The sequence below is a fragment of the Macaca nemestrina genome, chromosome 2 (assembly GCF_043159975.1).
Source record: "Macaca nemestrina isolate mMacNem1 chromosome 2, mMacNem.hap1, whole genome shotgun sequence".
In the NCBI taxonomy this organism is placed as follows: domain Eukaryota; kingdom Metazoa; phylum Chordata; class Mammalia; order Primates; family Cercopithecidae; genus Macaca; species Macaca nemestrina.
In genome coordinates, this window is record NC_092126.1 from 175,494,137 (window position 1) to 175,507,894 (window position 13,758).

At 36.3% G+C, this 13,758-nt stretch overlaps 1 protein-coding gene across 3 annotated transcripts in view; it reads left to right on the forward strand.

The window, feature by feature from the left end:
* LOC105477546 (intraflagellar transport 57) overlaps positions 1-13,758 on the forward strand; it is a 65,521-nt gene that overhangs the window by 9,315 nt on the left and 42,448 nt on the right. For all 3 annotated transcript variants that reach the window (XM_011734094.3, XM_011734093.2, XM_071092467.1), the window contains exon 5: positions 6,072-6,140. In XM_011734094.3, the coding sequence (XP_011732396.1) occupies positions 6,072-6,140 (69 nt within the window). The remainder of the gene's footprint in view (positions 1-6,071; positions 6,141-13,758) is intronic.

Sequence of the window (13,758 nt, forward strand, 5' to 3'; positions counted from 1 at the left end):
GACTTGAAGCCTTACCAATAACATAAACAGTTAACACATATTTTGTATATGTATTATATATTGTATTCTTACACTAAAAGTAAGCTAGAGAAAAGAAAATGTTACTAAGTAAGCCATAAGGGAGAGAAAACATATATACTATTAAGTGGAAGTGGATAATCATAAAAGTATCTTCCCTGTCTTCATATTGAGTAGCCTAAGGAAGAAGAGCAAGAGGAAGGGTTGGTCTTGCTGTCTCAGGGGTGGCAGAAATGAAAGAAAATTTGTGTTTAAGTGTACCCATGCAGTTCAAACCCATGTTGTTCAAGGGTCAACTATATTTTGCTGTCATAAATCAATTAAAATTTTTGGGTAATTTTTAAAATCAATAGATAATTAGTTTAACATAAGTAATTGAAATTTGGCATTGAGGTTAGTATAGTATTTAAGTTAGTATATGCTATGGAGGTTTTAATCACTGCAAAATTTTAATAGCAAATGCTGAAAAATAACCATTAAATAGATTAGATGCTATCTGAATAGAATATTATAAAGCCATTTGTATTAGTCCATTTTGTGTTGCTATGAAGGAATACTTGAGACGCTGGGTAAGTTATAAAGAAAAGAAGTTTATTTTGGCTCACAGTTTTGCAGACCATACCAGAAGTGTAGCACCAGCATCTGCTTCTGGTGAGGGCCTCAGGAAGCTTACAACCATGGTAAGACAAAGTGGGAGCAGGCATCTCACATGGCCAGAGAAGGAGCAGAGGAGGGGAGAAGGACCAGAGACAAAGGAGGAGACATATATATCCAAACTATATCACCATTAAAAATTGTTGGGTGGGCATGCTGGCTCATACCTGTAATCCTAGCACTTCAGGAAGCAGTGGGAGGATTGTTTCAGGCCAGGAGTTTGAGACCAACCTGGGCAATGTAGTGAGTCCTCATCTCTACCAAAAAGAAAAAAGAAAAAAATGCTAGGCATGGTGATGCATGCCTGTAGTTCTAACTACTCAGGAGGCTGAGGTGGGAAGATCACTTGAGCCCAGGAGTTTGAAAGTGCAGTAAGCCATGATCATGCCACTCCACTACAGCCTGAGTGACAGAGCAAGACCCTGTCTCTACAAAAAAAATGTTTACAAAGTTTACAAAGAAAAATACAAAGTTATTGACATGGGAATGTAACTTATACTATATGCTATAAAATTAACTGAGAGGATTCCAAATTTTATGTTATAACATTACGTAAAATATGGTAAAAATAAATATATTAGTGTTCATTATATATGGGTAGGAGAATTATGAATGATTGTTTTCTATGCTTTGCATTTTTAACGCTTTAACATGTATTTTTAATAGCAATGTAAATAAACCTTATTTAAACAATATATGTAAAAAAAGATGACTGTTATTTACAGAAGGAAAAAGACCATTGTAAAACTTGTCAATATGAAAGATACTTTTTAATGTGATGAATTTTGAAAGTCAAGACAAAGATATATTCATTCATTCTGCATATACTTATTGAGCACTTGTTATGTAGCAGGCAGTGGGCAAGGCCCTGGCTGTGTAGCATGTGCCAAAGCTTTGAAGGCAGGAGGAAGCTTAGCATCATCAAGGAACTAAGAGAAAACTACTATGGCCAGAGTTCCTATGTGAGGGGGTGGGTAGCATAAGATTAACTTGGAAGATAGACCGAGTTCAGATTGTTTTGGGCATGAAAAGTAGTTTAGACTTTATTCTTTGTGTAACAGATCTTTCCATTCAAGCTCAGAAATTAAGTACTCATATATCCCCAGTTGTTCACCTTATTTATTCCCTTATCTTCTTAATAACTATTTAATAGTTATGAATAATTTATGAACAGATACCTGGTTCTAGTACATTAATATTTAACTTCAAAGGCATATAGCTAAAAACTGCTAGTCTGGGGAATAAAGAAAAACCCACTAGTCAGAAGAAAAATATCTGCAAGGGCAGAAACTATGTGTAATTTTTCTTATTGTTGTGTGTCCAGCTTATTGTGCAGGGCCTGGTGCATAATACATACTCATTAAATATTTGACCATAAAATCAAACTGTCAGCACATCGTTGTGTAACATTTAGAAACTATAGCTCATTTTAAATTGGGAACCCTTTAAAGTTCAAGGCACCATTATTTGGGGTGTGAATTTAGAGAAATATACTGGAAAGCAGTCTCTTCACACATTTCTTCCCAGCCATGAGGTGAAGACCTTCTACTATCATAAGAGCAAACTGAAGGCCTTCCTCAAAGGGGTTGGCCCTGAGGCTCTTCATTCCCTTGCATCATGTCTCTTTAATTTCTTTTCTTCTTTATTGTCATCATATTATTCTAAGGAGCCCTCTGTTACTTCTACTCTTTTCTTTAAGGAGGACTGGGTCACCACCAGGAAGCCTTTTGATGATGGGATATTACATGATTCTGTTGTCTGAGTTTGTGGCGTTGCTCAAGGATGGTAAAGGTTGGCCAGGTGCGGTGGCTCACATCTGTAATTCCAGTACTTTGGGAGGCTGGGGTGGGCAGATCACTTGAGGGTAGGAGTTTGAGATTAGCCTGGCTAACATGGTGAAACCCCATCTCTACAAAAATACAAAAATTAGCCAGGCATGGTGGTATGTGCCTGTAGTCCCAGCTACTTGGGAGGCTGAGGCAAGAGAATTGCTTGAACCGGGAGTTGGAGGTTGCAGTTAACCAAGATTGCACCACTGTACTCTGGCCTGGGCAACAGAGTAAGACTCTTGTCTCAAAAAAAAAAAAAAGATTATTTCTCACAGTCAAAGTTCTCCTATAATCATCTAGAAACTAGAAACCTTTAATTTTGGATTGCCCATATCAAGCTAGGACACATTAATAATTATTTTTATAAATATGTTGGGGTCAATAACACAAAATATTCCCACCTATTGTACATAATCATATCCATAGTAATTGGCAGTCAGAATTAAGAAGGCATATTAGACTAATAGGAAATTTTTGACTGCCTTCTGACTTACTGAAATTAGAATCCTCATGTATTCTAATAGCTTACAAAACAATTTTCTAAGCCTGTTTACATTTTAATTCCTCTTAAATGCTCTCTTAATAATACTTAGTAACTTAATCCTTTTTCTATGAATTAGTTTGGATTCTTCAGAGGAATAGAACCAATAGGATGTACACACACACACACGTATAGAAAAAGACTTAAGGAATTGGCTCACATGGTTATGGAGGCTGAGAAGGCCCCAAGATCCACAGTTATCAAGCTGGAGACCCAGAAGAGCTGATGGTAGTTCCAGTTTGAGTGTGAAGGCCTGAAGACCAGGAGAGCTGAGCTGATAGTTTCTTTCAGTCTGAGTCAGAAGGCCAGAGAAGACTAATGTCTTCAGTGACAATGAGGCAAAAATGATAAATTCTCTTTCTCAGCTTTTTTGTTCTATTCAGCCCTTCAGTGGATTGAATAAAGCCCATGCGCATTGGTGATGACAATCTGCTTTACTCAGTCTACTGATTCAATTATTGATTGCATTCAGAAACACCCTCACAGACACACTCTGAATAATGTTTAACCAACACCAAGGCACCTTGTGGCTCAGTCAAATTGACACATAAAATTAACCATCAAAAGTCGACCCCTTGTCACCTTACCACCCATATACATCTTCTTAAACCATAATCTTCAAATAAAGACCATACATAGCATGGTTATAATTTCATCTAATAGAATGTAACTGCTCTGCATACAACAGATATTGCTCTAATTCCTTCTCCAGAAGAGGAGATAAAGTCCATAAGTGATATCTACTCTTCTCCCTGATATCACTTAAATATTACAAAAGTAACAATACTTAAATACTATGATATAAAGTCAGTACATCTGTGTTACATGATAAGGGAATAAGAGTAAAGAAAACAAAAACACATACAGATATATTCATAGCAACTAGGAAATATTCATGACAATCACAATTCTCATTTCTGTAACTGGTCACATGCTTGTAGTTGTGTTTATAACTACCATTTTTCACTACCTATTCTGTATTCCCCTTGCCTTCAGTAAGCACCTCAGCTGGTTATAGTTCTTTACCTGGTGGGGTGACTCAGATCTTTATTACTGAAGTGTCTGAGCCAGTAAGTAGACCTGCCTGGATTTGGTTGTTGTAGTTTTCTGTTGATTTTTAATCACAGGGTATGATAATACCATGCCTTAAAAGATCTCCTGTATTTTAGAATACTCTTCCTTCGATTTTGGAGTAGCCCAGTGTCCTGTTAATAGGATCAGTCATGCCAGCCAATACAGTAATTGCCTTCTTTGCCATGTCGATTCAGAGGTATGAGGAACCCAAAGTGGCCAGGTGGCAGTCTTAATTTCTGTTCAATCAAATCGTTGTTGTATCTTCTGGTTGAAGAATTCCTCCTTTTGGAACTAAGACCTCTAAGCCAGCAAAGCATAAGATCATGGGAACAGGAAGCAAGAATTTTGCCAGTGGGCTACTAGGGGTAATAGCAAGTGATTCCACTCCATTTCCACCCCTTGATTCCTGGACCTGTAAATCCTGGCTGTGGGAGAAACAGCACCATATATTGGTTGCTGATTCATTCTAGTACCTACTATTAAAGCTTTTTACCTATTAGTGTTCAGTCCAGTATAGTTCAACAAGTATCTATTGATTGCCTATGTAAACAGTACTGATCAGATTATTGTAAAAGCATTATAAACTTGTCTCTTCTCCCATGGGCATTAAGTCATTGACATTTCACTCATTTACTCTGGTTGTTAAGTAGACTCTTATTAGTGCAAACACAGACTAGACTAAGCCATTTGTCAAAAGTGTATACCTCTGCTTCAGTTTTAAGATATAAAGTGATCACTTTTGTCTGCATTTCTGTTCTACTGCCCCACTCTAAAAAAAGTAAACGTCACTGGAGTGTATAGAATCTACATTTATGTTGTTTCTTATTTTACTAAAATGTTTCTGGTTCTCCAAGGTTTAGCATAGTTCTCATACCTTACCTTCGTTGTTCCAACCCCCATAGTTTCTGAGGAGATATGGGATAGAGCCTTAGAATTTGCATTCTAAGGAATACCTAAGTGATGCTGTTACTGCTGCTCTCAGAACCACACTTGGAGAACCAGTATCTTATATATTTATAAATGGTTGAAGATAAGGATTATCTTTGAAATCTACTACAGCTTTGTACAGTTCTACATATGGAAGTGTTCACCAACTGACATTCTCTTTTTTCTTTATAAAATAATGACTTGAGGGCCCAGTTCCATTGTCTTTATTGTGTCCTTGAGGTTGAAATATCCTTGTTAAATTTTTGTTACTTACTATGTCACTTGTCACCACAAAGACATATGAAAAAAGAGGAGCTCATGTTTTGTCTTACATGCTCATAGAACCTGCTCAGACTCCATATTTACTGCATACTGGGGAGGGAGTTGGTTCTCAAAGGGTCACTTTCTACCCCTGCCCTCTACATCCAGTTGGTCTACAGATTAGGATTAGCTTGGCACCCACCTAAACTATCCTTTGTAATAGATTTAAGTACCATGGACCAACCAGTACTGGTAACCATTATTTTATCAAGCTTGAACATACCAGAGATGAGATGTCAAAAATATGTATCAGTGTGATTGGTCGGAGCAAATGAGAATATTCTCTGTCAGCCTCTCATTTTTGTCCATTTCAGTCTTATTGCTCAAAAATATCCATTAACTCCTTCTATTTATATCAAATTTGCCAGCCACTTGGGTTTGTTTCTTGCTCTGTTTTTATATTTATCTGTAGTTCTATAGCAATGGCTCCCTTCCTTTCCCTCCCCCCGTTTTTTCCTTTCTTTTTTGACTGCAAAAATGGTGCTATTTAAGTAGTAATACCATCAAAACCTCAGAAAACAGATGAACTGTTAATAATATTGTGCCCTACTTTATGCACACGTTCACTAGGCTTTTAAATACCCTTTCCTACACTAGTCTTTATATCAAGTTTAATATAGCCTAGTATAGCATGTAGGTGAAAACTGGAAATATATTTTTTAATTATAGTTTTTAATAATTTTTTAAAAATTTGTTTATTTTCTAAGGAAGAAGAGACAGATAATGAAGAAAACTTTATTGATCTCAACGTTTTAAAGGCCCAGACATATCACTTGGTAAGTTTCATCAGCTACATGCAGGACCAACAAGCAATCAATGTACATGTTCTGCTGGAAATTTCAATGAGGCCATTGTTTTGTATGCCGCTTGAAAAGTAGCTCTCAAAATTGCTTTCCTATATATAAAATGTTATAATTACAGCAAATATAAAAACCCAGAGGAGTGAGTGAGGCAGCCTCCTGTCTGTATCATGGAAAATTGACACAGTGCTACTCATGCAGACTGAAAATAATTTGCCTGGTGGCATTTTTTATTATGAAAAGACATCAAGTATTCTATTTCAAGTTATTTTCCATTTTAATAGGCCAAGATTTAATGATCTTGATTATAGGAAAATATTTAAATTGTAGCTCTTTAAATAAAATGGATTAAGACTGGTAGGTATATGGATAAGTAATCAGACATTGCTTTAAGTCTGTTTTAATTATGAAATAACTGTAGTCTATAAAAGTACATATCCAATGAGATATTTCAGATATATATTGTATTTTTACATTCTCCATATATAATACATTAATATATATTATATATTATAAATAATTTTACTATATTCATAATATATAAATATAGAATTATGTAATATATGTTATGTATTATAAATAATATATTAATATATAACATAAATATATAATATATAAATATATGTTAAATTAATTAAATAATATATAAATATAATTTATATGTTATTGTATATTTTATTTATTATGTAATGTTATATAATTTATATATTATATAATATGTTATATATTAATCAAGGATATATACCTATTGTACCCTCAAAAAGTACATATGGAAAGTGATACTCTATTAGTCCTTTATTTAATTTTTCTTATCTGAATCCTCAAAACAAGTTTGGATCTAGTTTTGGTTTCATATCATGAAGATTTCCTTGACTACCCCTCCCCAGGGTGATCTTTGTATTTATCATACTAATGAGGATCAATAATACTAAGGCAGTATTGATATAGTATTGATGCATCAATACTGCCTTAGTATTATTAATCCTCATTGATGCCTTAGTATTATTAATCCTCATTAGTTATTATTAATGATGCATATATGTGTGTGTGTTTTCTGCCGAACTTGAGATGTAATATAACATTGTGGTCAACTTGCCTGAGTGTGTGACTTAACTCTAATAGTTACTAGGATTCCAGACTTGGGCAAGTTTCCAAACTTCTTGTGCCTCATCTTCTTAAACTGCAAATGAGATAAAAATATTACCTTTATTATTTATTATTATAATTTATTAAATATAACCTACCTTTGTCGTAGGTTTCTGAAAATTAAAAGAGTTACTACATGTAAAACACTGTAATAATATCTGTCACATAGAAAGTACTCAGTACTGGCAAAAACCAAAACCACATCTTTCCTCCATATTTCCCCTTCTGAAATCTGATTTGTAAGCTCCTTGATAACATAGATAGCTATCCTTTTTAATATTCCCCATAGTGTAACACAGAAGGTAGTGAATAAAGACCTCTTAAATGAAGGTATTTTTTATTGATCAATTGAAAATTATATCAGAATAATATGTTAAAATTTAAATCTAAACTCCAGTGATATCAATACCTTACATTTGCAGATCGTTTTGTAGTTTTCAAGTACTTTAAAACACATTTCTTTACTGACCTTGTAAAGTATTTGGGTGGATGTTATCTCCATTTTACAAATATAAACACTGAAATTTATAACCTTGGGACAGTTTAATCTTTTAAGAAGCTAATAAATCACAGTACCTGAATTTAAACTGCTTCTCCAAACTCCAAGTCTATTGCTTTTTCTGCTTTACCTCATAACAAGGGTTGAACAAGGTGTAGATATGTTATGATTCTTGCCTTTAGCAAGTTGTAATTAGTAATGTTGGTGTTTACCTAATGTATGTGTTGAAGATGATGATGACAAAGTGCTTGTCGAGTGTGAGAAGAAAAAAGTAGAGATGCACACAGTTATTCTTGGAAAGAAAGTGTTGTTTGTGTTATTCATTCTTATATTGATGGTGTAAACAGAGAACTGTGAAGGCCACCTGGGATTCCTTCTGGACAAAGTAGTTTGAGTACTGAGAAGGAGCAAAGTAATTTAGTGTGCTTCTTCCACTACACCATTTCCTTATTGGTCCTGATTTCAATTTTTCATCTCAAACTACATGAGGAAGGGTTTTTCCAAATGGTGTTTTTGTAGATTATCTAAGTATTAGATTCTTTGGGCAAAAATTATATAACAAATCCTTTAGAGCTAAGACTATGTATAGTGATATTTCCACAAGAGGAAGAAGCGTGAACGCCAGGTGTTTGTGGATGGTCAACCATGGAGTACTAATGAGGCAGAAAACCCTTTCATATTTTAAAAAACCTGGCAAGCTCATGATATTGCCCACTAAAGCCATCTGCCTGAGACAGCTGTGTCTGACTACAGCTTATGATGGTTCGGGCTGCTCTTTCCCCAAGACAACATTGCTATATAGGTTAGTATCATAGATTTAAGATTTTATGTCTCATGCAGCAGGTGGACTCACAATGCAGAGGAAATATTATTTTAGGAAAGTTGAGCGTGATGAATTCTTCACTGGAACAAAAACGATACATACTGTCAAGGAAAGTGACTTTCTAAATGTATATGTGACTGTGCAAGCCCAGCCATGTGTGGATTGCAGCATTTCCTCGCTGTCTATAGTTTTAAGACAATAAGATGCTTCTTCAATCATTTTCTATCCTCTCACCTACCCTACTTTATTTTTCCTCACAGACCCTGGTATTGCGTTACATTTATTAATTACTGATTTATTTTTTCTGTCGCAACCACTAGAATGCAAACTCCTCTAGAGCAGGAGCTTTTTCACTGCTTTTTTCACCTGTGCCTTGTGTGTAGAAGTTGCTCAATAATCAATAATACTGTAGGAATACATGCCTGAATGTGTGCTATTTTTGCATTTATGGTTTTATAGGCAATTTTCATAGAGAAAAGAACTTATTGACAATAATTGTATCCTCTTCTGTGTACCATGCGGGATAATGCAGGGAGAAATCTACCTATATTCTTTTCTTTCATTAAATAAAGTGAAGTCTAGACGCTGAAAAGCATGCTCTTTAAGTATCATGATCATTCCAAGAGTTGGACCTACACAAGCATATTCCTGAGATTTGCAGTAAAATGAAGTGAGAATGCAAATGAAAAAGACATGTCATAAGCAGGTTGTGTTCTCTGGATGCAAATACAGACAGTTTGGAGTGCAAGATGTTTATTAGAAATAGACACATGTGAAAGGAGGGGAGAGGAAAGTAGGATTGGGCAGAGGGAGAAGTCATGCTGCGATACAGGCCTGACAAAGATTGGCCAACCTGGTAGAGCCAAGTGTTGCCTGCTTAGCTCACCTGCTGAAGGCCAGTTGCCCTGGGAAGGGCATACTCCCAGGTGAAATGGCTCTCTGCAGGAGCTGACAGCAGGAGGCTGTCTGCTAGCCACATTCTCTGAAGCTCAGCAGCAAGATCTTCCTTGAAAGAGGTCCTGGTGACCCATCTTCCTAACTACCACAGCATAGTTGAAGCCTGTAACTGCTAACTTGAAGAATTTGTAAAGAGATACCATCTGCCCATTGACTAAACTTTAAACATCTGCCTAAGTCGATCATGACACAGCAGTAGTTTCATGAACACTGAAAAAGATATATTCCTCCTACTGATGATGAATGCTTATAACAATGACATTGGTTTGTTTTGGAAGCAGTTGCTTTTGAGAACATTTATTTAAGGTTTAAAAAATACATTTAAAGTCATTCTGTGTGATTTTCCTTTCTAATTCCCTTACCCCAATTATGATTTTGCCAACAACTGTAATTAGTGACACGTTGCTTCATCTTCCACAATTTCATTTGTAATTTAATTACTTGAATTTTGAGATAACTTTTCTTAGAAGGAAAGCATTACGAACAGATATTAGGCTTCAAGGCTAGTCCACAGAATTCCATGTTCTTTATGTCCCTCTGATTCCTGAGTGTTTTTGAAGTCTGAAATTTAGCCAAAGTTACCTTAAGAGTGGCCATGAGAAAGGACACTGGTGCTGAATTAAAGTTCTGACAGTTGGACTGGGCCTGTGATGTTTAGAGTATAGTAGACTATTCAGAGCTTTAGGGAGTGGGAGCAGGAAAGGAAGACTCTAGTGATGAGGTGGTACCAAGGTGTGCTAGTCATTTCCATTTCTAATTTGCATATGTCAATTGGGCACTGCTTGCGTGTTCACAGTGGCTATGCTGTAATTATGAGTAGTCTTGGTATCTCCATTCACCCTTGTGAAACTCAACAGAATCATGGCAACAGACTTCTGGCAGCATAATGCAGATGTGTCATTCTCCTCCCCCAGTGAAAAAAAGAGGAGAGGGAGCCACGCACTCTCTATTTTTAAATGCCCATCACCTCATTTCAAAACATTTTTTTAAACATGCCATAGATACTATTCTTTCTTGAGATGCTAAATTTGAGGTTTTGGAAACCAAATCCTGAGTTACACAGTGTAAAACCAAGTATCTCAAAAGGTTTAAACACAATTGGTTTTTAATTACTTAGCAAGAAATTCATGATACCAAGTAAGAATGAGAGACTTTTTAGCTTGAAACACAAAAGGTGAAAGGAAGTAAAAATATGAGCTTAGAGTAAAAATGTCATTTCAGGTTTAGAGTTTCATCTAGGCAAAACTGCAGTATTGTAATCAAAGAGAGGAAGAAGATGGATCTTTTTTGGTTAATATCTTAAATACTTTAATTTTTTAAATTTTACATATGTTTTATGTTTTTATTTTAGACAAAATATCCTTACTAAGTAATCTAGGAGAAAAAACTGTTCTATGTACAGCTTGCCCTATCAGTTGCCATTAATTTTTGATTCCTGCTTAAGGAGAATGTTTTTTCTTCTGCTTTCCTAAAACAGTTGAGTGTTAGACCTCCTATCTGTGTTATGAGAGAAGTCTATGGTTGATATTTCACAGGAGAAATTAAAATGCCACATGTTTCAGTGTGATGGGACACATTATGACTGAGTAAATGCTTTTATTTCTCTGGTAACTAACCCTTACCACCCCCATCAGTTTTACATCTGGAGGTGAATAGGAAATGTGGGCTAGAGAAAAAAGTTCTGCTTCTCACTGCTCAGTGGAGGCTCAAATGGCAGTTCCTGCTGGGTGTAAAAGACACCCAGTTCGAATTTTGCTTGATCTACAATGTAGCTTTTCCACCCACTTTTGAAGTAAGAGAGATCCTTGTTTTCTTCTTGCTTTCATTGTAGGCCTAGAAAAAGTAGGAAGCAAGGACTTTTCAAGGTCCCTTCTCAGATCTGAGTCCATACCTTCAAGGTAGATTCTATGGCAGAAATAGCAGCCTTAGATGAATTCCTGACTGTGTGTCACTCGCCACATGACCATAGCAAGTTAACTAACTTCTGTGACTCTGCTTTCTTATCTGGCAATGGGACACAAATAATTCTAACCAGTCTTGTTTTGAGATTATTAAAACCTAACCTGTGGGCAGTACCTGACATTGTGCGGGCATAGAGTATGCGCTTCATGCATTTCTTATTTTTTATAATTTTTTACCTTTCCTAGAAACTGGAATTAGTTCTCAACATTCTTATGTGCCATAGAAGACTAGAAAAAGCCCCAATCCCTCAATACAAATGAGTCCCTAGATTGCCATGAGTATTTTTGAGTAAGATACTTACATAGGATATAAGTTATCAAGAAGCTTGCATTTCTATGTAAATTGGGAAGCCCTGGTGATGTCATGGCTTTATTTTCATAATCTGTCACATGGATTATTATTGAAGGCCCACTAGACTAAATTTGCTGTCACACAAGATCTCTCCTACAGAAATGACTCAGGGAGATCTGATGAAAAGTAATAAAATAATGATTTTTTAAGTTATTATTTGAGAGCTGTCATTCTATAAATAGGTAGGTTATAGTTCCTTCCATCAACACTAGTAGCAGATATTTATTATGTAATTCAATATATTAAATGGGTACCAGACTATATACGTTTTTTTCAGTCTTCTACAAGTTTGTATTTTTTAAAACCACCCATCTCTCAAATCCTGATCGCCACTTACCACTTACCCCTGGCAATGTTAGTGCTTTGAATATATGTCTGATTCATCTTTACCCAGGCTATCTATGTAGTCATTAAGACCCGTGGATGCTGCCTTTGAAACATTTCCTATATCCATCCCTTCAGCTGTCTTGCAAGGCCATGTTCTTTTCATTGCCTGTCTGGACTATATAACAGTAATGCTCTAAATAGTCTTTGGTCTTCCTCTTTCAATCCCACCCCCACCCTTTGTCAAAATATTTTTCACCCTGCTTCTCTGTCTGACTTACTGAAACATGACTATTACAGGTCATTTTGAATTCAATAACGTTTGATGGCTTTCATTGCCTACAGGTCCATTTATATAGAGTATAGAGGAATAAAATTTTGATCTGACTTTCAAGGCCCTTAGCAATTTGATTATTGTCTACACAGCTAACCTCATTTTCTTCTACAAACCCTTTATTCCGGTTAAATGGGTGCCCTCATAGGCTTTCAAATACCTTGTGAGCATATCTGCTCCCATCCAATGCTTCTGTTTCCTATTATCTCTTTTCTAAAATACCTTCCCACTGTCTCTCTACCTGACTCAAATGTTCAAGGTTCAGCTGAAATGCTATCTCTTCTATCTCCTCAATGACACTTCCCTTATCACTTTGCCCCATTTAGTCCCATAGCCAACCCCAAAATCTACAAAAACCCATACATCTTTATAAAACATAGCTAACATGTTTTATTCGTGAGGATTGTTGTTGTAGTCATTCCTGGACTATATAGTCTATTCCTGGACTATAGCAGTATGTGGAACATAGTGGGCACTAAATAAATAGTTGTTGGATAAGTATTAATAAATACAGTAATTGTACCTTGCCTATAACTTCTTGGCTTCTTTTCTGGCTGGAGGACAAAATTCACATTCCTTACCCTAGATTTGAAGGTCTTTCACAATGTACTTAACTCTCTTTTCCTCTCCAGTATTCACTTTTTTTTTTTTTTTTTTGAGACGGAGTCTCGCTCTGTCCCCCCAGGCTGGAGTACAGTGGCGCGATCTCGGCTCACTGCCAGCTCCGCCTCCTGGTTTCATGCCATTCTCCTGCCTCAGCCTCCCGAGTAGCTGGGACTTACAGGCGCCCGCCACCACGCCCGGCTAATTTTTTGTATTTTTTTAGTAGAGACGGGGTTTCACCGTGTTAGCTAGGATGGTCTCGATCTCCTGACCTTGTGATCCGCCCACCTCGGCCTCCCAAAGTGCTGGGATTACAGGCATGAGGCACCGCACCCAGCCAGTATTCACCTTTTTAAGCCCCTAGACTCTTTTCTCATTTTGATCCTCACAAGTTATATTCATTCCTATTTCAGTTTTTTGGCTTATGCCGTTTTCCTCACTGAAAACACTTGGCTTGTCTCTTTTCTGCCTGTTATATCCCATACATTCTTGCAAGGCTAAACTTAAAACTCACTATTGCATTAAAACATACTTGTCTTTCTCATTCAGACTCCTACAGCATACCACCTGTACCTGCTGGTTTTTGGAAGTTAAT